General features: G+C 38.2%; 1 protein-coding gene across 5 annotated transcripts in view; it reads left to right on the plus strand.

Moving 5' to 3' along the window:
* The window catches only part of RABGAP1L (RAB GTPase activating protein 1 like), a 531,206-nt gene that overhangs the window by 150,113 nt on the left and 356,800 nt on the right, over positions 1-24,293 (plus strand). For all 5 annotated transcript variants that reach the window (XM_038413497.2, XM_038413504.1, XM_043491093.1 and 2 more), the window contains exon 13: positions 1,685-1,835. In XM_038413497.2, coding sequence (XP_038269425.1) covers positions 1,685-1,835 — 151 coding nt within the window. The remainder of the gene's footprint in view (positions 1-1,684; positions 1,836-24,293) is intronic.

Consider the following 24,293-nt stretch of genomic DNA (forward strand, 5'->3'; position numbering starts at 1 on the left):
TTTAAACTTTGTGTATTTTGGGGGCATAGTTATTTGTTTGGTTTTATGACAATAGTATTCAATTCTTTTTTCTTTTGTTCCCTTCTTACCACTTGCCTGGTTGGTGGTTGTTTCACTTTCAGTTCAAATTAAATTATAAAATTGGCGGGGGTGGCGGGGCGGGGTAGGGACTTGGTTTTCTTACTTGTCTGTTCATAGCAATGGCACTACATAAATAATTACCAAACACATCTTAAACTACTTTCTCTTGGTATAGATATCTCGCTAACTAGTTCACGCTCACTGTGTGTGTGTAACTTGTGTTTGAGACCAAAGAATCAATTCAAACACTGACCTTCTGCTGCATTTTTGGAAATTGCCGTGATAGATCAAAGCAATGGTCCATCTAGTTCAGTGTCTTGTCTCTGGCAGTGGATAGTATCTGATGTTTTTAGAAAAAGTTCTGAAATCTCTATAATTGAAAATTACACGATATACTTAAGGGAGAAACTTCACCCTACCATTAGGTGATTAGTGAGTGGGATTTTATTCTGTGAAATATGATGGTTGATGTGTTGTACACGATTAACCCATTTAATGTAATTGCACATGATAGCAGTGATGCCATTATCATTATGTAATCCTTTTTAAATTCTACTAGGCCCTTTCTCTCAATTTTTGAAGTGAATTCCACAGGTTAATTGTGTGTTAATTTTTTAAAAAACATATGTCCCAGCCATGCATGAAGCTTTTCCATCTTCTACACAGGGAGTGGGACTAGGTTGAGAAGCAGTGGACAAGAAGTCTAATAGAGAAGTGCTAAATTATTTTTAAAAATACTTTTTAATTAATTTTAACTCATTAATTAATGGATTTACTTGTAAATCCTTAGGAAAATTAATTCACTACTCAGAGGAAGTGCTGTAATTTGGTGGGTTTCAGAGTAGCAGCCATGTTAGTCTGTATTTGCAAAAAGAAAAGGAGTACTTGTGGCACCTTGGAGACTAACAAATTTAATTTGGTGGAAACACTGTATACTCTTCATAAGTAACAAAGAGGTTGAATCCCTGCTTTACAAGCAAAACTCAACTCAGCTTTAACTATGGAGCTGTAACTAGTGCCTCTATAACAATACTATTAAAATATTATCAGTGTCTTTCTTTTTATGATTCCCAGTGTATTTTATTGGCTTTTTTTAACTGCAACTGTATATTGAGCAGATGTTTTAAATGAACTTCCATAATAACTATGCCTTTTTCCTTAATAGTTAGTTAATTTTGAGCTCTCCTATGTGTATGAATAGTCAAATTGTTCTGTGCACTACAGATTGTTGCACTTAACAACTATGAATTTAATTTATCAATGTATTCTCCATTGACTAGCTTGGCTCCCTTTTCAGTTCTTCGCTTTTCTAGTCTTGATTGAATCTCTCTAATGTTGACCTTTTGGATAATGAGCAAATTTTGATTTTGGGTATTCAACAAATTTTGTCACCAATCTTGATGTAAGTTCTTGTGGCGGTTTTGCTAGTAACCTGAGAAGTACTCGCAAATATGAGCATTGAAACAAATATTTATGGTTTGAATTAGTCTGAATGTACTTTTGAGAACAACACACATACTCAGAAAACTTTCCATGTATTTCTCATACTGGATGTTTTTGTCTCCTCGTATAGGAGAGGTAAACACTTAATTTGTTTTCTCAGGCACAATAACCTTGCTGTGCGACCAAAAGGACTGTCTACACTGGTGAAGAGTGGCGTTCCAGAGGCACTAAGGGCAGAGGTTTGGCAGTTGCTAGCAGGATGCCATGACAATCAGGCCATGTTGGACAAATACAGAATTCTCATCACAAAGGTAAAAATTATTTATTTTTTTGTTTTCTAGAATAAACTATATAGAACCTCAGTTTTGTGTGGCTGAAAAATGACAAGTGTGCAGAATTGTTTAAAAAAAAAAAAAGTAATTGGAAAGGTGATGAACACTCTTTACCCCCTGCCGTGAGTAGCTGCTGTATGGCATTAATTAACCATAGAATCCAATGACCTATATCCATAGTAATGTTTGACATTTAACTTTCTGCTTGCCTTGATAACAACCACTGCATAGTCTTATTTTTAAAATGTTGGGTCTTATTTAAGATTTATTGTTTGTTACACAGCAATTGGAGGCTGATGCTATTTTAATTTTTGCTCTTTATTGAAAGAATATGATCTTGGCAAAGGCTTTTTTATATAAGAATATTAACAAGTATATTTAAGTATGAAGAGACTTGGCTCCTCTTCTCATCACATGGTTTCCAGTGAATAGCATCGTTAGTAATCTGGAGCAGTGGTTCTGCCAACTTTTCATTCTATGAACCACTCTGTGAGTGGAATATCGGCTCATGGATCACCTTCCATCACCACATCCCAATGCCTCTGGTGCTTGGGTGTCCTAATAGCTTTTGCAGATTATCAGGAAAGGCTTCCCAGACTTCTGATGCCCATGGACCAGAGTTTGAGAATCATTAGTATAAAATTACAAAGCTTCTGCGCATTTTCAGACTAGTCATTCTGTTTTATAAGATTTATCTATCTTATGTTTCTAAAACACATATTACTGTTGTTTTATCTGATTTAAAACAATAGCCACAAAGATGAGTGTGATGGAAGCAAGTAATGACTCCAGTTTTACGTTGTGGTTGTAAAATGTACTAGATTTATAGCCCCAGAGCCTGAAATTTTCTGTCCACAGAAAACATACAGCATGGGCAATGACAATGCAAACTTCTCACAATGTCCTCCCAGATGACTCAGTCCTGACTACTATACTAGTAGTAATTAGTAGCATATGTAGGGTGCCATCATTTTAGTATCTGGTACCCTCACAAGTCTTAAATAGAGACTTTAGAGAGATGGAACACTCTCTTATCCTGTTGTTGCTTGTACCTTTTAATCTGACCAGTCAGCTGGGGTTTTAAGATGAGAAAGTTGCTCCTGGAATTGAGAGAAGAGTTTGGTCTTCATGGCCTATTTAGCCTTGCCAGCAAGAGTATCAGTTGATAGTGTTTTTTGTGATTTGGACACAGTTTTCTCTGGGAGCCATTTTGAGACCGCCATTTGGAGACCATCATTTTGTTGTGTGCTGCGTCAAATCCATTCACCGTTATTCCTCCCCTCCATTCTAACAGTGGGAAGCTGTTTATTGCGGTGTAAAAAAGTTGATTACTTTTCTATACGACTCTGATCTTCAAACTGTTGCCTTACAAAAATATGTAGCTGCAATGTGTGCTTTTCATGAACTAATAGAAGATTAAGGATTTCTAGGTGGCTTATATTTTTCAAGATTATTAAGGGACAATTGCATCTAACGTTCCATATGACATTTTTGAAAACTCAGTTTTGCTGAATGGAAATCTTTTTCTCTGAAGGCATGAACTTTGCGCCATCAACTACAAATATACAAATGCTGGTGATTTATATAATTTGGCATATGATGAATAAAATGGTTAATGAAATGAGATGAAGTGGGTTTTTTTTTTCCAGTGAAGATGTTATTTTCACTTTAAATGTTGGTCATTCTGCTTACATCTTTCACTGGCCCTCATGCTGGTCCTAGTGAGCTCTTATTCTGTAAGTGAGAACCTAAAGACCTTATGAGATCTAGCAGGTATTAACGAAGTCTATACAATTTGTGTTGTTTTAACATCCTGTGTTTCAAATGGCTCTGAGGGGGGCTTGTCATTCAAAGGCTTACGTTTAAAATTGGCTGTAGCATGCTTTTTGTTAGTCCTATATGGTGTAACTGTGCCTGGGGTAGATGAATGGGAAGGGGAGAGAAAAATACAAAGAGTTTCCCATTAGTGTTTCAGCAAGTATCACTTGCTTCCATTCTCAACGTGCTGGGGCACAACCCGAGAAGTTGTACCCTTGATTATCTTGGCTGGCAAAGGTGAATGGAGAGAAATTCAGCTGTTAGTAGGAATTGTCAGTGATATCTTTTTAGCATCTTTTAAAGAAGCAGTTGTTAAACTCTTGATACAGAGAATCTTAATTACAGCAATGTCTACAATCTCTCTTTTTAAGGGAGGTTTATTGAGTAGGCTGTGGGAAAGCAGCTCAGATAATATCTAGAGTGTCAAGACATCTGGGGACCCTTATTTTAGGCTTTGTTATGGTATGGAGGTTGAATTGTAGGATGTTCATCTTTTGGTGACTGAAGATTAAGGGTACATGTTCATTCTGTTGGATCCATCTTCAGTCTTTGATCACAAGATACTGTTAACATGGACATTGGTGGACCCTAGCATGCAGGTTGAACCAGCCCCATTCTTTTTTCTCTGACAGGACCAAAACATTTTGGCAATTGCTTATTTGTGGATGTCAAGGCTAATTCCTCACTCTGGCCCTTTTGAGTGCTGAAGGTGGGGGCCGCAAGGCTTCTAAAAATTAATACTGGCCACTCCAGGCTTGTATTAAACTCCCAAGGTTACAGCTTTTTTCTGACCTTGGATTGGTAGATGTTGCCACCATCCAAGTGCAGAACCCCTTTGAGAGCCCAGGAAGGCGCACTTGGGAATTCCTTCCTGTGGGGTACTCTCTAGGTCTTTTACCCCACATCCAGGGAAGAGTTGAGAAGGGGTGGGGGGAAGGAAATCAGCTGTTGTCACCAGCTAATTAAACATGTGCACAAGCCTCTTAAGACACAAAAATCCAATTCTATTCTTAAAAAAAAGGTAAATGTTATTTTAAAAAAAAAGAAAAAATACATCTGGGAACTCAGGCTATTGCTAGATCTTAAAAGAGCAACTGCAAGGATTAAGCATCAAGAATAGCTTTCCTGAGGTCCAGCTTAAAGGTTACAAGCAAAACAGAAGCACCTGGGCTTAGCACAGAGGAATCCACAAGCCTTAAGGAAATAAAAGGGATAAACCTAATCACGTCTTCCTAGACACTTCGTGATTTACTTACATAACTGGGGTTTTAAATGAGTAGTTTCTAAGTATAATACTGATGATTTTTCGTACCTGGCCCAAGCTTCTTACAGCATAACTGCTGTCCTGTCAGCCTCTCCTCAGGAGAACAACAGACAGACAAAAGGGGAGTCTTGTTTTAATTTTAAAAATTTCTATCCTTCCATTGACTCTTTTGGCCAGGTGCCAACTCTCTTCCTTTTACCTATGCATAGCCATGAGAGCAATTAGAGAACAGCTACTAAGAGGGATTTTATAGCTGCTGGCTGGGTGTCCATAAAAGGGAAGTACCCTCCCGCCCCTTCATTTATCATAGTGGACACTATCATGTGTAATACTCCAGGATTCTGTTCTGTCATGCTTCCTACTCAACAAGTATCTGAGGCTGTTAAGGGAGATAGTTAAGTGGTATGAGGTAGAGTGCCTTTAGTATACATATGATAATTAGCACTAAGGTCTTCTTATGTCAGATTCAGACTGCACAGTCTATCAGCTTTTCCAGTCTCTGGTCAAGATAGAGGCTTTAATGAGAGCTACTTGGCAGAGGCTCAATTTAGGGAAGACAGAAGTAAAGTTGGCAGACAGGGAAGAACTGTGGGAGGGAAAACAAAGGTGGCATGAGGTTCCTTGAATGAAGGAATTGGTTTGCCTTTTTGTTGCTACAGTTCACAGTGTGGGTTCCTCTTGGTTCCTTGTCTGCTGGATTTGCAGATAGGAGTGGTGACTCATAGACTTTAAGGCCAGAAGGGACCATCGTGATCATCTAGTCTGACCACCTGCACATCACAGGCCACAGAACCTCACCCAACCACTCCTATTATAGAACCCTAACCTCTGACTGGGTTACTGAGCTCCTCAAATCATGGTTTAAAGACTTCAAGTTACTGAGAATCCACCATTTACTCTAGTTCAAACCAGCAAGTGACTTGTGCTCCATGCTGCAGAGGAAGGTGAAAACCCCTCAGGGTCTCTGACAGTCTGACCCAGGGGAAAACTCCTTCCAACTCCAGATATGGCAATCAGTTGGACCCTGAACATGTGGGGGAGAGTCATCAGCCAGACACCTGGGCAAGAATTCACTGTAGTAACTCGGAGCTCTCCCTGTATAGTGTCTCATCTCTGGCCAGTAAATTTTTGGTAATAGCAGTGACAGGTGGGCCACGTGCTTTTGTAGCCAATCCCATCATACTATCCCCTCAATAAACTTATCAAGCTTATCTACAGAAGAGGATAGAAACGTCAAATCTATCCTATCTTAAGTATCCACCATGCTTTATTGTTTCTCCACTTTCTAGACACAGAAACACTCAACTTCCTGTGAATGATTCTAGATAATGTAGTCCAACAGGAAATTTCTTGTACTAAGTAGTATTGTAATTAGAAATACCACTAGAGAGCACACCAAACACTATGTGCACATATCGGTACTTTGTAACAGTGACTGCCAAATTTCCCTGAATCGAAGGAAAGAAACGTGGGAGTAAAAGAAGGAAGACAGACATTGAATTGTAAGGGGACAAAGTTCAGAATTACACACCTCCCCCAGCACAAGCAATTCAAGAAGGTCCAGACCGGACTGGTGCAACATAAGTAAAATACAGGTTTTTGGCACCTTGCATGCTGGTCCAGGCTCAAAGCCACTGGTTCAATAAGAGCTACACACAAAATGAATGCAGGTGCACCAGCAGTTAAGTGTAAGTGCCTCCCACTATTCCAATGGTTTTGGCCAGCACACGGCATTGCAATACATCACAGACCCACTCTAAGAACAAATATGCCTGATAGAAATCTGACACACGCCTTTAATGCTGGCAGACCAACAGTGGAAAAAAGCACATTTCATATCACCCAAGAAACTCAGCAGAACTTCTGCAATTCACTCACAGAGAGTACTTTTTTTCTAGCTGTACTTTGTTAGAAGGTTGTGACTTTTTCATTTTGAATGTAGACTGTGCGATACTAGTGCATGCCTTTGTCACTTCCATATTGGATTGCTGCTGTGCAGTCTGCCACATTGTGACTAGCTTTTAAATAGGTGGAAAGGGGTGGGGTGCATGGAAGTAGCCTTTCTATGTACCTGCAGAATGGAACAGCCTTTGCCAATGCCTCTTTGTATCAAGAAGCTCGCATTTTGTTTCTGGGTGTGACCTGCTGAATGCTGGCTGTCTTGTAGACTGCTTCTTTGCTTGCATGATACTGCAACACTTAAGGTTAGTGTGGTAGTTGAGCTAACAGCCTTCATGTTTAAATGGAAGTGTGCTGGTGGCATGGTGTTTCCAGTTAGGGACCCACAACAATAGATCTTGCCCCACTCCCTTTAGTTTCATAAGGTTTGGATCTTTATCTTAATGGCACATTGTAAAGACTACCTGTTTTCTCATGCTTTTCTTGGGGTTGAGTGGTTGAAGTTTGCACTGAGGGATGTTTGCCTTTACTTTACTGGACTTTGAAGGGGTTCTTTATTGTCAATGATTTGTTTTGCTTTGTTTTTTTAAATCTTTATGTGCGTGAAGAACTTCGGACTTTTATTACAAATAAATATCTGATGGCTGGCTGGCTTGAGCAGTGTTGTACAATAAATTCAGGTTTGACTCTTCTGTTCATCACAGCGTATTTTTAAATTGCTAGGTTGAATGTCATTTCACTTTGTATGTTAAGGTCATTTTGCCTTATGTATACCTTCTAATATTGTATATAATTTATTTCTCTGCATGTAGTTATTGCTCATATAATACTTTTTCTGTTTTCTATGAAAATCTCTTTAAGCTGTTACAAAACCTAGGAACATAGGAATTGCTATAGTGAACCAGATAAAAGGTCCATCTGTTCTGATGTCTTGTCTCTAGTGATGGCTGTTACTAGATTTCTTCTTAATGGTCAGTTATGGAATAATCTGCCAATAGGGAAAGTTTTTCCCTAAACCCTTCAGTTCGGGATTGGTTTATATTTTAAAGATTTTTTTTGATATTTAAAAAAAAATGTTCATTTAATCTTGGATAATAAAACTTAGTATTTTATCCATATAAATGTCTGCTCCTCTTCTGAATCCTACTAAGGTCTTTGCTGCAATAAATTTTTGTGATAATAAATTCCATAGATTGTTGTTTGTTCTGTTTTAAAATTTAAATTTCCTGTCTTAATTTCATTGTGTCCTTTTGCCCTTGTATTATGAAAAGAAGGTAAATAGGAATGCTCACCTTATTTTTTTTTCTGTACCCTTCAATGCCTCTTTTGCCTCTTCTCTGATTTGTTTCCTTTCTAAACTAGTCATCCTCTTTTTAGCCTTTCATTGATGGGAGGTCTCTACATTCTCTGATTTTCATTGCTCTTCACTTGACCTTTCCTATTGGTGGATATTTGCGAACCCTGTATAAGTATTCAATGTTTAGGTTCATTTCTGGAAACTCAATGTCTTGTTGGGTTTCTTGCCCTCTTGGTAGCATAGTCTCTAAAAGTACGAATCTTTACAGTAGAAGACTTGGAAGCAAACGAGTAAATCAATTATCTTTAATTAAATGTTTACAAATATGGATTTAGGGACCTAACTTGAGGCACAAAGTAGGAAAACTTTGGCTTTAGTCCCTAAGCAGGAATGAGGAACTGACACTTAGAGTCTCTAATACTGAATGTATAATATCTAGCCATCATTGCTTGTGACTATCTCAGGTAGCGAAGAGAGTTATGTTAGTGTCTGGAGGCTTTGAAAATACTCCAGCACAGACCTGACATAACCCACAGTGAGGATCTAGCTGCTTGACTTTATGGAAAATTACTGCTTGTAGGCAGGCGGCAGGAAATGCATCATATGTGGACCCTAAGATGAATTAAATTGTGGTAGATACTAAAAATAAATGTTGTTCTAATTTAGAATTCTAATGTACAAACTTCTTGAAAATGTCATAATTTGATAAACAGTAATTCAAAAAATACTTCTAATTGTCTAACCATGTACTGTCAAGTAACTTCATAATTAATATTCCCACATTTCAGCGTACAGTTCAGTGACAACATAAAATGGTTATTTAATTTTCATTTTTAACCATGCAACCATATCAAAATAGCATTTTAAATGCATTTTTTTTCCTTTTTGTGAGTATTAGAGTCTCTGTTTTGCGTAGGGTTGGGGTTTTTTAAACTCAACACAGGAAAGAAAGATTTCTCCCCTTATTAGAAAGATGATTTATAACATACCTTGTCCTCCAAGAGCCATGTCTGCTGTTCTCGACACAACACTGAGAGAAGCAACTTGCAGAAGCAGGCAAGCCAAATGGAGCCACCTGCTATGATGCACAAATGGCATGCAAGGTAGGGAAACTGAAGCAGGAAAGCATTTCTGATGAGAGAGAAAAGGAATGGGTGGTAGTGTTAGGCTGTCTGGAGAGGCTCACAAATGTGGGTGCCAACTTAGGGCAGACTGTTACAAACCAGGGCACAAACCCCAAACTAGTGTGTTCTATAATTAGATTTCACCAACCAAGTATGAACTCTTCAAGCACTATAAGCACTGTACTCTTCAAGCACTGTAAGCCTCAACATGGAGTCATGAACAGTCCTCTTGGGTATTCCAGTCTACCTTGCCACCCAGGCAAGCCTGCCTTTGTGATCCATGTCCCTTACACCAAAAATCACAACAATATTCAGGTTTCAGAGTAGCAGCCGTGTTAGTCTGTATTCGCAAAAAGAAAAGGAGTACTTGTGGCATCTTAGAGACTAACAAATTTATCTGAGCATAAGCTTTCTGAGCTACAGCTCACTTCATCGGATGTAGCTCACGAAAGCTTATGCTCAAATAAATTTGTTAGTCTCTAAGGTGCAACAGTATTCAGGTTACTCCCAGTCCGAAAGGACCGGTCACTTACCCCAGGTCAATTGTACCTTAGATCTCTCACCAAAGACAACACTTGGCACATAGGTATCAATCACATTATAAAGTTTATCAGGTTTTGTTTACAGTTCATAAGCCCTGTCCTACCCACAACATCCTATCCACAAATCAATTGGCAAATCTTTTAAATGAAAGACAATATATAAATGTGAATTATTATTTAAAGAGGCAAAAATGGCCTATCACTTAGAAATAATAAAGGTACCTCACTGCAGAGGACTTGCTGGACTTAAAAACGAACAAAATCTTTCCTATCCTAGATGCATCTCATTAATGTTTCACTTAAATTTTCACCTTAAATTTTGTGGCTTGATTCTTAAGAAAAAAACTTATTATAGAACAAGGCAAACTATTATTAGTGTTGCCAGAATTGAATCAGCTAGAGAATTATTGTTCTTTCAAGTTCTCTGTGATTACTTAATGGGATGCTGTCAGTTTAAAATCACATTTCTCTGTTTGCTAAGGTGCTAGATAAAATATTAAATGTGTTCCCTAACTGCATACACAGGAACAAATGATCAAGGACAGGCAATTAGCAGACAATATTAAAAGAGAATTGAAAGTGATTTATTTAATATGCTGAGAAAAAGAACAAAATTGTCATTATAAGATGTGTTTGGGGTTATATAGGGTGATAAATTTGGATGTGAATGCAATACAAATTTCCTTAAATGGACTGAGATTTGTATGAAGAACCTCAGGCAAGAGTTAATGGCTGTATTTCTGGAAGAACTGACTTGTATAGGGGAACCAGACAAGTCTGTCCATGCTTGTCATTATTATTGGCTATGGAAATAGAAGCATTTGCCCAGAAAATTAGATATAATCAACTAATTAAATTAATAGAAGTGGGAAAAAATCAGCCAAAAATTAGCTATATTTGCTCACTGTGTAGTGCATGTATCTGGGCCAAGAACGTAATTGCAGGCCATTCAGTTGGAGAGCAACCTTTCCGGAGATTATTCTGGGTTTCAGAGTATGGGAAGTTTGATTCTGGGATTAAATTACAAAATCAGGAGAACAAATCTCTTCAAAAAACAAATTGAAATGTATACAGGGAAGCAATTGCCATCCAGTGAGGGGCCAGTTGAATGAAGGTACTATAAATGCCAGTGTTGACACAGATCAGGGGAGTTATGGAAACGTGGAATAAATATACTATTTCTTGGCAGGTTAGAATCTCATTGATTAAAAAGAATAAACTAGGTAATATATTTATTCTGTTTCAAGCTGTAGTTATATTATTGTGACATCAGATACAAGTTTCTTAATTTGTTTCATACTATCTCAGTTTAAATGGGAAAAAAGACCCAGAGTTAAGGTTTCAGGTCTTTATAGATCCTTTAAATAAGGAGGTTTATGGTCTCTAATGTAAAATTAAACTTGCAAGTATGTCCTCTGCAAAAAAAATTGCTTGCAGCAAAATAGGGTTGCCAACTTTCCAATTGCACAAAACCAAACACCCTGCCCCTTCCCCAAAGCCCCGTCCCCTCTCGGAGGCCCCACTCCCTCCAGCTCCTCTCTCTCCGTCGCTCACTCTCCTCCACCCTCACTCACTTTCACTTGGTTGGTGCAGGGGGTTGTGACGCAAGAGGGGGTGAGGGCTTCAGCTGTGGGTGTGGGCTCCAGGATGAGGCCAGAAATGAGGGTTCAGGGTGTAGGAGGGGGTTCCTAGCTGGGGCAGGGGGTTAGGGTGTAGGAGGAGGGTGAGGGCTCCTGCTAGGGATAGACTCTGGGATGGGACTGAGGGGCTTGGGTTACAGGAGGGGGCTCTGGTATGGGGCGAAGGGGTTTGGAGTGCAGGAGCAGGCTCGGGGCTGGGGCAGGGGATGAGGAGTTGGGGTGCAGGAGGGGGCTCAGTGGGTGGGGTGTGGGAGAGGGTTTGAGGTGCGGGCTTCAGGATGGAGTTTGGGTCTGGGGGCGGGGCTTGGGGCTGGGTCCCTTTACCAGTAGTCTGGTCCAAAATTAAAGAACAAATTGAACTAATAAGTAGATTTTGCATTCCAAACCACCCAGAGTTTAGGTAAGAATCAGGGTAAGAATTTTCCCATTATGTCTTATTTTCTTCTATTCTGGTCAACCCTGGGGTTTTAAAAAGTACTTAGTTTGAGCTCCTCTTCTAGAGGAGCACATTCTTCCACAGAGCTGAACTAATTTTATGATAACGAGTTTTAATACAGCTATTTCTATGCATTTTCCTGTTAATTCTGTGCACAAGTTGAGTAGAAAAGCTTGAAGTAAAAGATCAGCCTTCAAATAACCCATGTAAACCTGTTAAGAACATGTGCAAGCATTTATTTTTTCAACATTTCAAATTCTAATAACTATATTTGTACAGTGGGAAAAACTTTGCTACATATTTAATATACTTTGCTTTTAATACACCTAGTTAATCTTCATTTTTCTAAGTTAACTAATGCAGCTGGAAGATAGAAGACGAAGGAAATTGGAAGTGAGCCAAAGCTTATATAAATGTGAGTAAATCCAGTATACCTTGAAGTCCTTTGAAAATGTTATAATTTCTGTTTCTATTAGGAATCCCCCATCTTAATTTCTGACTGCAAAAGTAGCCTTGAAATGTTCATTGTAGATTTGAGGATTATTTCTAACATGGAACGACGCCATTGAATTGGATAGAAAATAGATCAAGCCTGTTATTTCTAGCAGCAACAGAGGATATTAAGTTAGAACCAAGAGGGAGAAGCAGCTTTTATCCCAATGCACAATGCAGGCTTACATTGTTAAATGTTCTGGGACTAATTAAACAATAAAGGACACTAATTAAAAAGGGGATTGCATATCAGCTGCCTGTGCAGGCTGTTTTAAAGAAGGAAACTAGAAAAGAATATTTGCATAGCAACTTTCTGGCAAATTTCTCCTGTACTGGACATTTCATCTGTTTGTCCTAACTGAAGGTGGGTGAGTTTATGCTTCCATTTAGAGTAGAGCACCTTCTATTCCTCCTGTCGAGTGTCCTGGGAAGAATCACTTGCCATTAAACTTGCTGCTTAGTGGTCTACCTCTAATATTAACTTGTATGAGAGCACCAGTAGTAGGCAAGATTTTGTTCATTTTCAAGTCCAGCAACTTCTCGATGAGTTTTTGCAGTGAAGTGCTATTATTATTTCTAAATAGACTACTTTCTCTTCTAATAAGTCAAGTATTTACTGCAAAGACCCTTACAAACTGATTTATGGCTAGGGGATGTAGGTTAACAACTTTACTTTTGTGAAAATTTGTCTTGGGATCTTTGGAGACCACAACTTGTCCAAACTGTGGTTTCAAACCTGCTTAGGAAAAAAAAGCACTTCTGGATGCACATTGTTTCCTGACGCTGTGTTAGAGTGGGAAATTTGCTCAATACTAACTCTGTGGAAAGCTCTCACCTACTGAATTTTTCTTCCAGCATCTGGCTTGTTCCTTGGCTGTGTTCTATTTAAATATTGAGTAGGCATGACCTCCTTACCTGCTTAGAGATAAAATCATCACCCAGGGTGGTGTGACTGCGGGCTCATATAAATCTTCTGTAATTGATAATGTATAAGGTATTTTTCTGCAGTTTGCTAAGAAAAAAGAGAAAAATATCCAGTGATTTAAACACTATAAAAGCAGTTAAGATCTTCTTATTAAAAGGTGAAAATGATGTATAAGTAATTCTTGTTAATCATATCACACTTGGTCTGTGTTGTATATCAGTTTCTTAATGATTGGCTTGGTTATTAGGTGAAATAATTCTTGCGAGAGCATACCTTCAGGTATTAGTATCATTGTGTGCTGTCTATGAGCTTGTTGCCCAATTTTATTTTTGTTTCATTTCAGTTTGTTCAATATCGGTAGCAGATTCTGCTGCCTTAATTTTATCTGCCTTTCCTAGGAGACAAAGGATAAGGTGGTTCTCTCCACACTCTTAGATTGCTCATGCCATGTTTTGTGAATCCCCAATCTTTCTAAGCATCATTCATTTTGCTCTTCATGAAGGAAGGTTATTTCAAGTGTCTGCTCAGACTGACAGGACAGCATGTCACTTTTTGGTGTAAATTAATAATAATCTGAGTTTTATAATGCTGAAAGTTAGGAGATAGAAAGGTCTCATGCTTTACAAACATTTCTAGTAGCTTTTTGATTTATTTCGGGAGTGCTGCATTTCTGCAGCTTTGAAGATTTTGAGCTATTATGCCATTTGAACTGAAAACATTTATTAGAAATAATTAGTAAAAGTTGAGGCATATTATTTCACTTGGAAGGCCAACCCATTCCTGTTTTCCTCAGTGTAACCTTTTTTTTTTGGAATGAAGTGACTCATAAATAAATATATTTTATGTTTTAGTAAAGTAATTAAACCCAGATTTTCAATGAATTGTGTACACATTTTGATGCATATTTGAGTTGATGTGTGAAGCTCTGATTAGTGCCCCCAACCCCAGCTTATATGGCACACACAAAAAATGCACATATACCTGTTTGAAAATGTGTTCTCTAATCTGTTAAACCTATTGAGATGGTATTTGCATAGTGCACAATGCCAAACTCATTAGTGCTAAACAATTAAATAATAATGGTTTATTGTACACTGCTTCTTCAGTACCATTGTGCAATAAATGAATATCCAATTAAGGAATACAATTGTTAAATGCAATGAGGTACTTTGATATCAGATTTGAATGAAATTATCAAATGAAAATAATGAACAGGAATTATGACAAAAGATCATATTTAAAATCAGTGATGTGTATTTGTTAAAACACTTTGCCTAAAATACACTGTTACTAGAAATTAGTTTTATTCAGCTTTAAAGACTTCCTTAACACTTAGAGGTTGATCATGTGACTTGTTCTTGACCTCAACTTCCATTGACTTCACTGAGAATTAAGAATGTTTGGCAACTTGGAGAAGAGATGCAGTATATTGCAAGATCAGGTACTTAACTATTTGTGGAGTTTCTAATATGCTTACTTTTTTTGCTTAGTAATTGTAACTGTTTTTATGCTGCTGTCTTTTGTTTTACCTACTTGAACATAGACAATGGCAGAAAAATTCTGACAAATCAGCAGCAAACCTAGGTGATAAAATTTGATGAAGAATTAGTCTCTTGTGTTTCCTCCAACTAAGGTGACCAGATGTCCTGATTTTATAAGGACAGTCCTGATATTTGGGGCTTTGTCTTATATAGGCACCTTCCTCCACCCACTGTCCCAATTTTTCACACTTGCTATCTGGTCGCCCTACCTCCAACCCAACCATTACTGTTTTTAGGTCTCAAGTATTGGACAGACTTACCTGTGAGGCATATTTTGTATGAAAACAATAGGAGAAACTTATAACTACAAATAACAGGCCAGGTTCAGTGATTTGCACCAGCTGAGAATCTGGCCCATAATTCTTGATTTATTTTTGAGCAGGGAAGCTTAGTAAACTGTCAGATTTCAGCGTCTTAATGCACAGCTTTCCCACTTAAGTATTTAAAGAGTAGTTATAATACTAAATAATAAACTGAAATACTGAAGTAACTAGTTGTCACTTACGTGTTCGAAGTATTCCTTCCTCCCCTGGCCTTGTGAACATTACTTTGAAGATAGTTTGTCTTTCTGAAAGTATATCCAAGATTGTTCTTTCAGGTCATTTAATGGTAGGGCATCCTCAATTTTTCCATGTTAGGAAAGTCGTAATAAGGCTACAAAACAAACAACTCTGTGCTTTGCTCAGTGTAGCACAGTATAGATCAAAGGGTAGATTGAATTTTCATTGTTTCTGGCCCCAAGTATGAGAATAATGCCGACTAGTTAAGCAGTGGGAACTTATGGCATGATGGTTCGTATTCTTGCAGGATGTGTACAAAAAGTTATGAATCCACACTAGAATTATACTCTTAAAATGTGTTTGGCAAGCAATGCATAAGCACTGTCTATCTTAGCTAAGGAATGTGTATTTTATTCTCTGATCAGCCTGGTCATGAGGAAAAGACAATGAAGGCCCATTTTTACATATTGGGTAAAGAGAGGTATCAAGCCAACAAGTAGGGGAAGAGGCAGCCTGGTGTGTCTGCACCCTCAGGAGAGAGAAGCTTGATCTAGGTTTTACTTTTCAAAGAATATGTTGCGAAGATTTCCTGATCTATAAAGACGGGGGGGGGCTGAACCTCAAGTGATAAGCAATTGAATCAACCAACTGTATAAATATTACTGTTTTTATAAAATATGTGGAGTGAGGTCTTTTCTAAAAGCTAATGGCACACTGGTGATTAATATCAATTGGAAATCTGTATTTTAACACTATATACAGAAATATAGATACTTAATGATGATATGCTTTAAAGTATGTGGCCAAACGGAGAAAGAGGTTCCCTCCCAGACAGGCGAGAAGGCAACTATCTACTGTTTCTGGTGAGATTAAGCAAGGTGTGGCCAAAACCAATGCGCTCTGTTACAAATGCCCATCTGTTTCTTCCACTAGCAGCTGTGTAAGGGATGTAGGAACTGCAATTCTGGATCAGACTTGTGGTCTATCCAGTGCATTATCCTGCATGAACGGCCAGTACCAGACCTTCATAGGAAAATTTCTCCATAGTGAAAAATTGTGCAGTAGATGTAGTTGCCAATAATAGAAGCATTTTTCTAGGTGCAATTTTTTAAAATAGCCTAGGGATCTGGGATCAAAAACATGCAACTCTGGAGAGTTGTGTGTATATTTTGGTGAGCTTTAATTTTATTTAACTTTTAAAAATTTGGGGATCAAATAACATATCAAGGTTTAGATGTTTATTCACATCATCGAGGATCCAAACTAAACTCCATATTCCTCCATCCCCATATAAGCCCCTTCTTGCAACAGGTATCCTCTGTCTGCAATTGTCTTGGGGATGTGTGGACATGAGCAGGCTAGCTGCATACCTCGGATATTCCTAATGGAGAACAGCTTTCCCTACACACCCATTTCTGGTGTTTTCTTCCCTCTTCCCACCACTCTGGGAAATGGGGGACCATAGGGCTTCTCCCTTCATTGAATCTCATCTTAGGGAACTCAGGTGATCTCCCTCATTTACAGTCTTTTGGTAGTGGGATGGTATTTAAAGCTTCCTGCATGTCTCCTGTCAGCCTTTTCCCCATTTCTTTCTCTTTTCAGCCCTAAGGTGGGAGTCTGAGTGGGAGAGAACAGACTACATATGAAAGGACTGTGCTGTCTCACCATCATTAAGGGACCAGGCTAGCGGGTTGGCAGTGGTCCCTTTCTGACCTCTACTAGCCTCTGCTGCTCAGCGTCTACCTCTTGCAGGCTCGGGGAGAGGGTATTGCTCCCTATTGTGACCTACTGACTAGGCACCAGATTTCTTTTAGAAAATGGAGCCAGTGTATGGCCTGAGATTTTGGCTTGGATTGAAAGTGCCCAGGAAAACGTTTAAACAGATCTGTCAAGTTTTGTGCAGCTCCATGCGTGACAGACAAATTATTTAATGAAAACAATTGCAAATAGTCACAAACCTAAACTTAAAACAACGTGTGGCTCTAGTGCTGGTGAAGGGTGTTGGCTCCATTTATCCAATATGCATCAGCTTTAACATAGGGGCAGAGGAAGTTTCCTCCTGAGGGAATGGGTAGTTCAGCCTCCATGACCTATTCAGTTTTTGGGGCTCTTTGCTGAGTCTACCAATTAATGCAAACTCTGGTGATGAATTTGTGATGTAGGAGTTAGAACTGAGACCCACTGAACTCATCTCCTGTTGGGGCCAGCAAACATCCTTTTAATGGGAACAACTTTTAATCTTTACCAATACAGGCTGGGTTCAGGCTAGTGACCTATAGATCCAAGATCCTGTAGCTTTTAATAATTCCCCGAAGCATCCAATCCCACAATAAATCTAGGTAAACTTTCTGGGAAAATAAGTGTAATAAATAAAATTCTGACATTTTGGGAGCTGACGCTTTGCCTTTGCTCTCTGTCTGGATACAGAGGCAAAATTTTCCCCACACTGCTCTGTCATCTTCAAACATATTCTACTATTAAAGCTGTTCTTAAAGGAACAGCTCCCATTGACCAAAATACAAACAATAATAATAGAACAATAAAACAAATATTAACAATCATCCAAATTCATTTTCAGTACAATATTTTGCAATATAAAATCGTGTCAACAACTACAGATATTCCAGGTTACTCACTAATATAAGAAGTAGTTCCATATATTTAGCACTTTCATTTGTAACTCAAGACAGCACTGTATTGTTGGTTATTAAAATGCAATTCCTGGCTCTGGGAGCAGTGTGAGGCCTACTAGCTAGAGACAGCATATCCAAGTACATAATTTGACACATTTCTTCTGAACGTTAGTGAGTGAGATTTGGGTCTGTCATATCAGAGATCTAGGTTCTATTTCTATCTCTAGGTGATTGATAATTGCCTCTCCCCTAAAGTAGGGTGATGAAGTCTTGGCTATTAAGGGCTATGAAATGTGCAGATGACTGTACAGCAGTCATTGGAACAGATTAGAATTTATGGTCCCTTGGTTGCAGTTTTGTACACATTCCCCTAGGCATCAGGGCATTTTGTGGTGGAGGGTCAGGGTCCCTGTCTCTCCTTCCTCTTCCCATACACATTTTTGAATGATAGTTCTGTCAGATGCTTGACAGTAGGCAGGTCGATTTAAAAACCGGTAGGGTAGTCCAGGCCAAACTGGGACAATTAGCAAGAAGGGTAATATAATACATATTGGTTTCTTCGCTACCCTAGATATTCAGTGGTATGTTTTATGTCCTGAGCATGAATACATAGCTGTTCATACAGCAAGCAGAGTGAAAATATTAAAAGTAGGTGTTTTGTGTACCATATTGCCAGAAGAGTACCCAGAAGTCACCTACTACAGACAGGCCCAACAAAGAAAATAACAGAATGCCACTAGCCATCACCTTCAGCCCCCAACTAAAACCTCTCCAACGCATCATCAAGGATCTACAACCCGTCCTGAAGGACGACGCATCACTCTCACAGATCTTGGGAGACAGGCCAGTCTTTGCTTACAGACAGCCCCCCAGCCTGAAGCAAATACTCACCAGCAACCACACAACAGAACCACTAACCCAGGAACCTACCCTTGCAACAAAGCCCGTTGCCAACTCTGTCCACATATCTATTAAGGGGACACCATCAGAGGGCCAATCACATCAGCCACACTATCAGAGGCTCATTCACCTGCGTATCTATCAATGTGATGTATGCCATCATGTGCCAGCAATGCCCCTCTGCCATGTACATTGGTCAAACTGGACAGTCTCTATGTAAAAGAATAAATGGACACAAATCAGACGTCAAGAATTATAACATTCAAAAACCAGTCGGAGAATGCTTCAATCTCTCCGGTCACACGATTACAGACCTGAGAGTGGCTATCCTTCAACAAAAAAAACTTCAAAAACAGACTCCAATGAGAGACTGCTAAATTGGAATTAATTTGCAAACTGGATACAATTAGGCTTGAATAGAGACTGGGAATGGATGACTCATTACATAAAGTAAAACTATTTCCCCATGTTATTTCTCCCTCCACCACACCCCCCACTGTTCCTCAGACGTTCTTGTTAACTGCTGGAAATGGCCCACCTTGATTATCACCACAAAAGGTTTTCCTCCTTCCCCCCCCTCCTTTCTGCTGGTAAAGCTCATCTTAAGTGATCACTCTCCTTACAGTGTGTATGATAAAACCCATTGTTTCATGTTCTCTGTGTGTGTATATAAATCTCCCCACTGTATTTTCCACTGAATGCATCCGATGAAGTGAGCTGTAGCTCACGAAAGCTTATGTTCAAATAAATTTGTTAGTCTCTAAGGTGCCACGAGTACTCCTTTTCTTTTTTGCGAATACAGACTAACATGGCTGCTACTCTGAAACATATTGTAAAAGTATCTGCTAATGTTTCTGAAGGCAAGAATAATTGTTCTTAAGTACTCCCCCGTTGTGGACAGTTGTATGTAATTTGTAGTCAGTTTGTATATAAGCACCTAGCTGCCAGAGCCAAAGGAACTCTCTCTAAAATGTAAAGAATTATTGCATATGTAGACTATTAACAGTTCACTGTAATTTCTGAGAAAATAAAATAAAAAAAAATGAACCTCCTGTGAACATTACAATCTCATTTCAAATTGATTGCATGCTGACTCCTTCCTAGCTGTCTACCGTTTTCAAACAAAGGGTTGCGTAATTGCCATTCAGGACACTGCATTACTAAAGGACGAGATTTGTTTGAAGGTGTGAGAGAGAGCTAGCATTAACCTTTCTATATTACTGTGTGTGGAACAACTACTAGGGGACTTGTGCCTTTAGGGGAAGCAGAAACAGTGACCCATATAGTGTATGTTGGTAGTTTTCCATTCTGGAAATCTAATATCTGGCATCATTGAAATTCATAGAATTATGACTTAACCTTTACTTCTGGTTTTAGGGCTAATTCTCTGCTTCCCTTAATGCACTGATTGTAAAGGAAATGTAAACCTTATTCATTAGGGCAAATTTCAGCCAGCCTGAATTTGGCTTCTAAAACTGCAAACATATTTGGCAATAAGAAAAGGAGTACTTGTGGCACCTTAGAGACTAACAAATTTGCATCCGATGAAGTGAGCTGTAGCTCACAAAAGCTTATGCTCAAATAAATTTGTTAGTCTCTAAGGTGCCACAAGTCCTCCTTTTCTTTTTGCGGATACGGACTAACACAGCTGCTACTCTGAAACCTGTCATATTTGGCAATGTAGATCAGGTGGTTAATGCTGAATTGCAACATTTGTTTTTGTCAGTGCAATTTGCATGCCCAAATACAGTGATTGTATGCAAAATTAGACTGTGACTGTTGAAAAAATTGGGTTCTCTTTACTTTTTGAACACTTACCTGACAGTCTCCTGTACCGTATAAGAGTCAGCTTTTAAAATAGATAGTATTTTTTGATGTAAGTGTTACATACAAGTTAAGATCCATTTGTATCTCAGATGGTATACGTTTTATATACAAGGTAAGATCAATTTGTTTCTAATGCTAAAGCCGTTCCTTTAAAAAAAAATCTATACTATTTATTTCTAGTTTCTATATAATAATATCTATCACTGTGGTAGTTAAGTATACAGATTTTTAAACACTAAAACAAGAAGACTACAAAACTGTTTATCAAAAACTGAGTGAAATAAATACATGAACCTGTGTACTTTGCATTTCATTTCTTTTCTCAAAGAATTCTGGTACTGTGCAAAAAAGTGTTGATACCTCTGTGACCAGGTGAACAAATGACAAGTGATGGCTAAAATTGTACAAATCCAAGAATGAGGACTTTCCATTCACATGCACAAAGAAATACAAAATTTTCTTTTTCTCTAGAAATGCACACACTCTTTGTCTATCTTTCTCTTCTTGGATAAAGGCATGATGGCCGTTTGTCACAAGCTGAATAAAGAAATGAAGCAAGGGATGTATATCCTCCCTTTTACATTTTTCTTTTAAATTTTTATTTAAAGCAGAGTCTGCCAGTCTACTGGCTGCAATAACTATTCACCTTTTGACTTATTTTAAGTTTCCTTTTCCTTGCCAGGTTGGGGTATCTGCCTTCCATCCAGTGGGTATCACATTCTGGGGATGTAATCCAGACCAGAGGGGGATGTTTCCTTCTGTAGGTGCTTCACAATGCTTTGCTGCTGTAGCTCCCAACTTGGGCTGTTGACAAATAGTCAAACAGCATGCAGGTCACACCCTGAGTGTCTGTGTATAGTTGCAGCCTGCCAGCAACACTCCACGCACACTCTGGCTTCCACCAGCCTTGGTTACCATTTGCAGGGTGACCCCAACACAATCCCAGTCCCAAATTTTCCCAACAGTGTGTATAATGCGCTGTCCAGCCCTCTCCTGGAGAGTTCAGATATTAGAGATCCGTTGTCCTTGTAAAGGGTCAATGTTCAACATTTTGCTTTTTAACTGGAGTTACCCTGTCAGTTCACTTCAAACACAGCACTGGGTAAGTTTTGATTAAAGAATAAAACAATTTTATTTAACTACAAAAAGGAGATTTCAAGTGAGTGCAAGTACAAGGTATTCAAATCAGAAATGGTTAAAAGAAAAATAAGTAGCTAAACTGTCTAGTAGCTAAAACTTAACTACACTAGGTTCAAAGTAAAACTCTTAGCACATGTTCCAAGCAACAGGGCTGACTGAATTATAAAATACCCCCCCACCCCACAAAAAAAAGTCAAAGGGCTAGCTCGGAGTGGGTATGCCATATGGATGCTGGTTAAGTGGGCGGGATGCCAGCCTGAGTGAAAGTGGAACCTAGTCTCTAACCCAGGGGTTCTCAGGACACATATTTTGATGGCCACATGCATCCATGGTGGCTGCGTTTGAGAAATACTGCTCTAATCTATATCCCCAGCAATGCCAGCTAGCCCAGGTTGAAAGCACCACTAAACCTGGGTAAGAGGATTTTTTGTATGTATGAGAGTGGGTTAGGGGAAACGCTTGCCAGCATACCCTAAGGCACAGGCTGTCTTCAGTTATGGCCCTCAATATTGTTGGAGTGCTAGCAACAACTACAGTATACAGTTCAGGTTGCCAAAGTATTTCCATTTATAAATTATTTTCAGTTACTCATAACTGTACAGCATTTCATCCATGTAGCTGAAATTTTCTGTTTCTTGATTCTGCTTGAAGGTGGGTTTTTAGTTTAAGGAAAAATGGTTCCCCCTTTTAAATACAAAATAAAAAACCTTTCAATCTTTTTCAAAACAGAAATACAGCCAAACTAATTAGAAAATTGAAATCTTAAAAAAAAAAAAATTAGGTTGACCTAAGAAGAGACTTTTTGAGTATTTTGGTCAAAGATTGGTTGGGATTTGGCTGAGTTGTGAGGTTTTGAAAGTGCACATTGAGCATATGTTAAATTTTTAACAAAAGTGGTAACCTAACAATCATCTGCTAGTGCTTGGAGAAAAAGGCATGCTGTGCTAAGCTGACTTGCACAGCAATTTAGCTTCATAGCAAATGTGCACCTCTAGCTAAGATCCCTAAAATTGTATTATGTATATTAGAAATTTAAATATATTGTGATATTTGAGAAAAATTGTGATTCCATTAATTTGTCTGCTTTCTAATGCATACACGCAAAGAGTTAACTTTGGGAAGGCTTGACTTGACTGCATAGTTTTTAATAGTATCCTAGCAATTTTTAAAATGTCATTTGTTCCCACCTGTACAACGAATGCCATAAATGTTGTTTATCCCTGACTTACAATAAACTAAGGTAATTGCTGGCCTAGATAAAGCTGCAAGGACACTAAGCTGAGTATGAGAAGTCTGAATGACCAATTTATTGTTTTCCATTCGCTTTTATTTTCCTCATGTTCTATTACCCTGAAGAGTTTTTAAAAAGTTATTCTGTAATTCTGGTCTCTAAAGGAGATTCACAAAAGCAAAAGAACTTGTATCTGAAAGCTCATCTGAAAATTGAGTCATAGATGTTACATTTAAGGCAGCTGAAGGTTTGATTATTCTACTCTTGACTGCTTTTAAATTTCCAGTTGCCATAACAACTTTGATATTTCTTTATTTTTAGCACATCAGTTGCCATACCAATAAAATACAGCTTTTTGAATGTAATCTTTTTTTCTCTTTTTGTTGTTGTTTTTGTTTTACAGAGAAACTTTTTCTGGGGGAAAAATCTTTAAATGCGTAGCAAAATGTCCCCTATAATATGAACACTTTAGTTAGATTATGATTGTTGCCAAAGTAAATGTTTTCATATAATTTTAATGGATTTTCACATGAGGTCTTTGAAGGCTTTATTTCCATGAATTTGAAAATCAGTGGAGATACCTGTATGGAACCTTTGCTTGGGTAGAAAATTAATTAGTGCTGGAATTTTGTTTCATGTTCAATACATTTTGTTCTTGAAAAGAGTTTAATTCTTCTAGATTCAAACAAACAAAATCTAGCCTTCCCCAATATGTTTGTTTATAGTGACTGGTTATTTCTAAGGAATAACAGATATCTTTTACAGAAAGAAGCCTGATTTTTTTTCTTTTTTGCTGTTGAAAGCCCATCTCTCTTTTCTGATGTTATCATTTGCATTTTTAATTCTCTAAAGGTTACCTTAGAGACTTGTCTTTCAATTTTTTTGTTGTTGATTGAATAGACCTGGCATTTAACATTCATATTTTTTTAACTATAGGTTATAAATAATATGTGTACAGAAAGAACACAATACTTTTTGATACCATATTGGTCCATATTAAAACCAATACATGAATTTAATTTTGGATTGCTAGTAGATGTCCAAAGGAGGACGTTTTGATGGAGTTGGGAATTATCCATTTAAACAACTTAAGTCGTTTAAATTTATGGTAAATTTACATCCAAAACAGCTGGCCATTTTGTTCTCATTACAAGAATGGTGGAAAATTCTGCACTCTGTTTACACTTAAAATGTGAAGTGGGGGCATGTTGGGGAGAATAAAGGGCAC

The sequence above is a fragment of the Dermochelys coriacea genome, chromosome 8 (assembly GCF_009764565.3).
Source record: "Dermochelys coriacea isolate rDerCor1 chromosome 8, rDerCor1.pri.v4, whole genome shotgun sequence".
Classification (NCBI taxonomy): Eukaryota; Metazoa; Chordata; order Testudines; family Dermochelyidae; genus Dermochelys; species Dermochelys coriacea.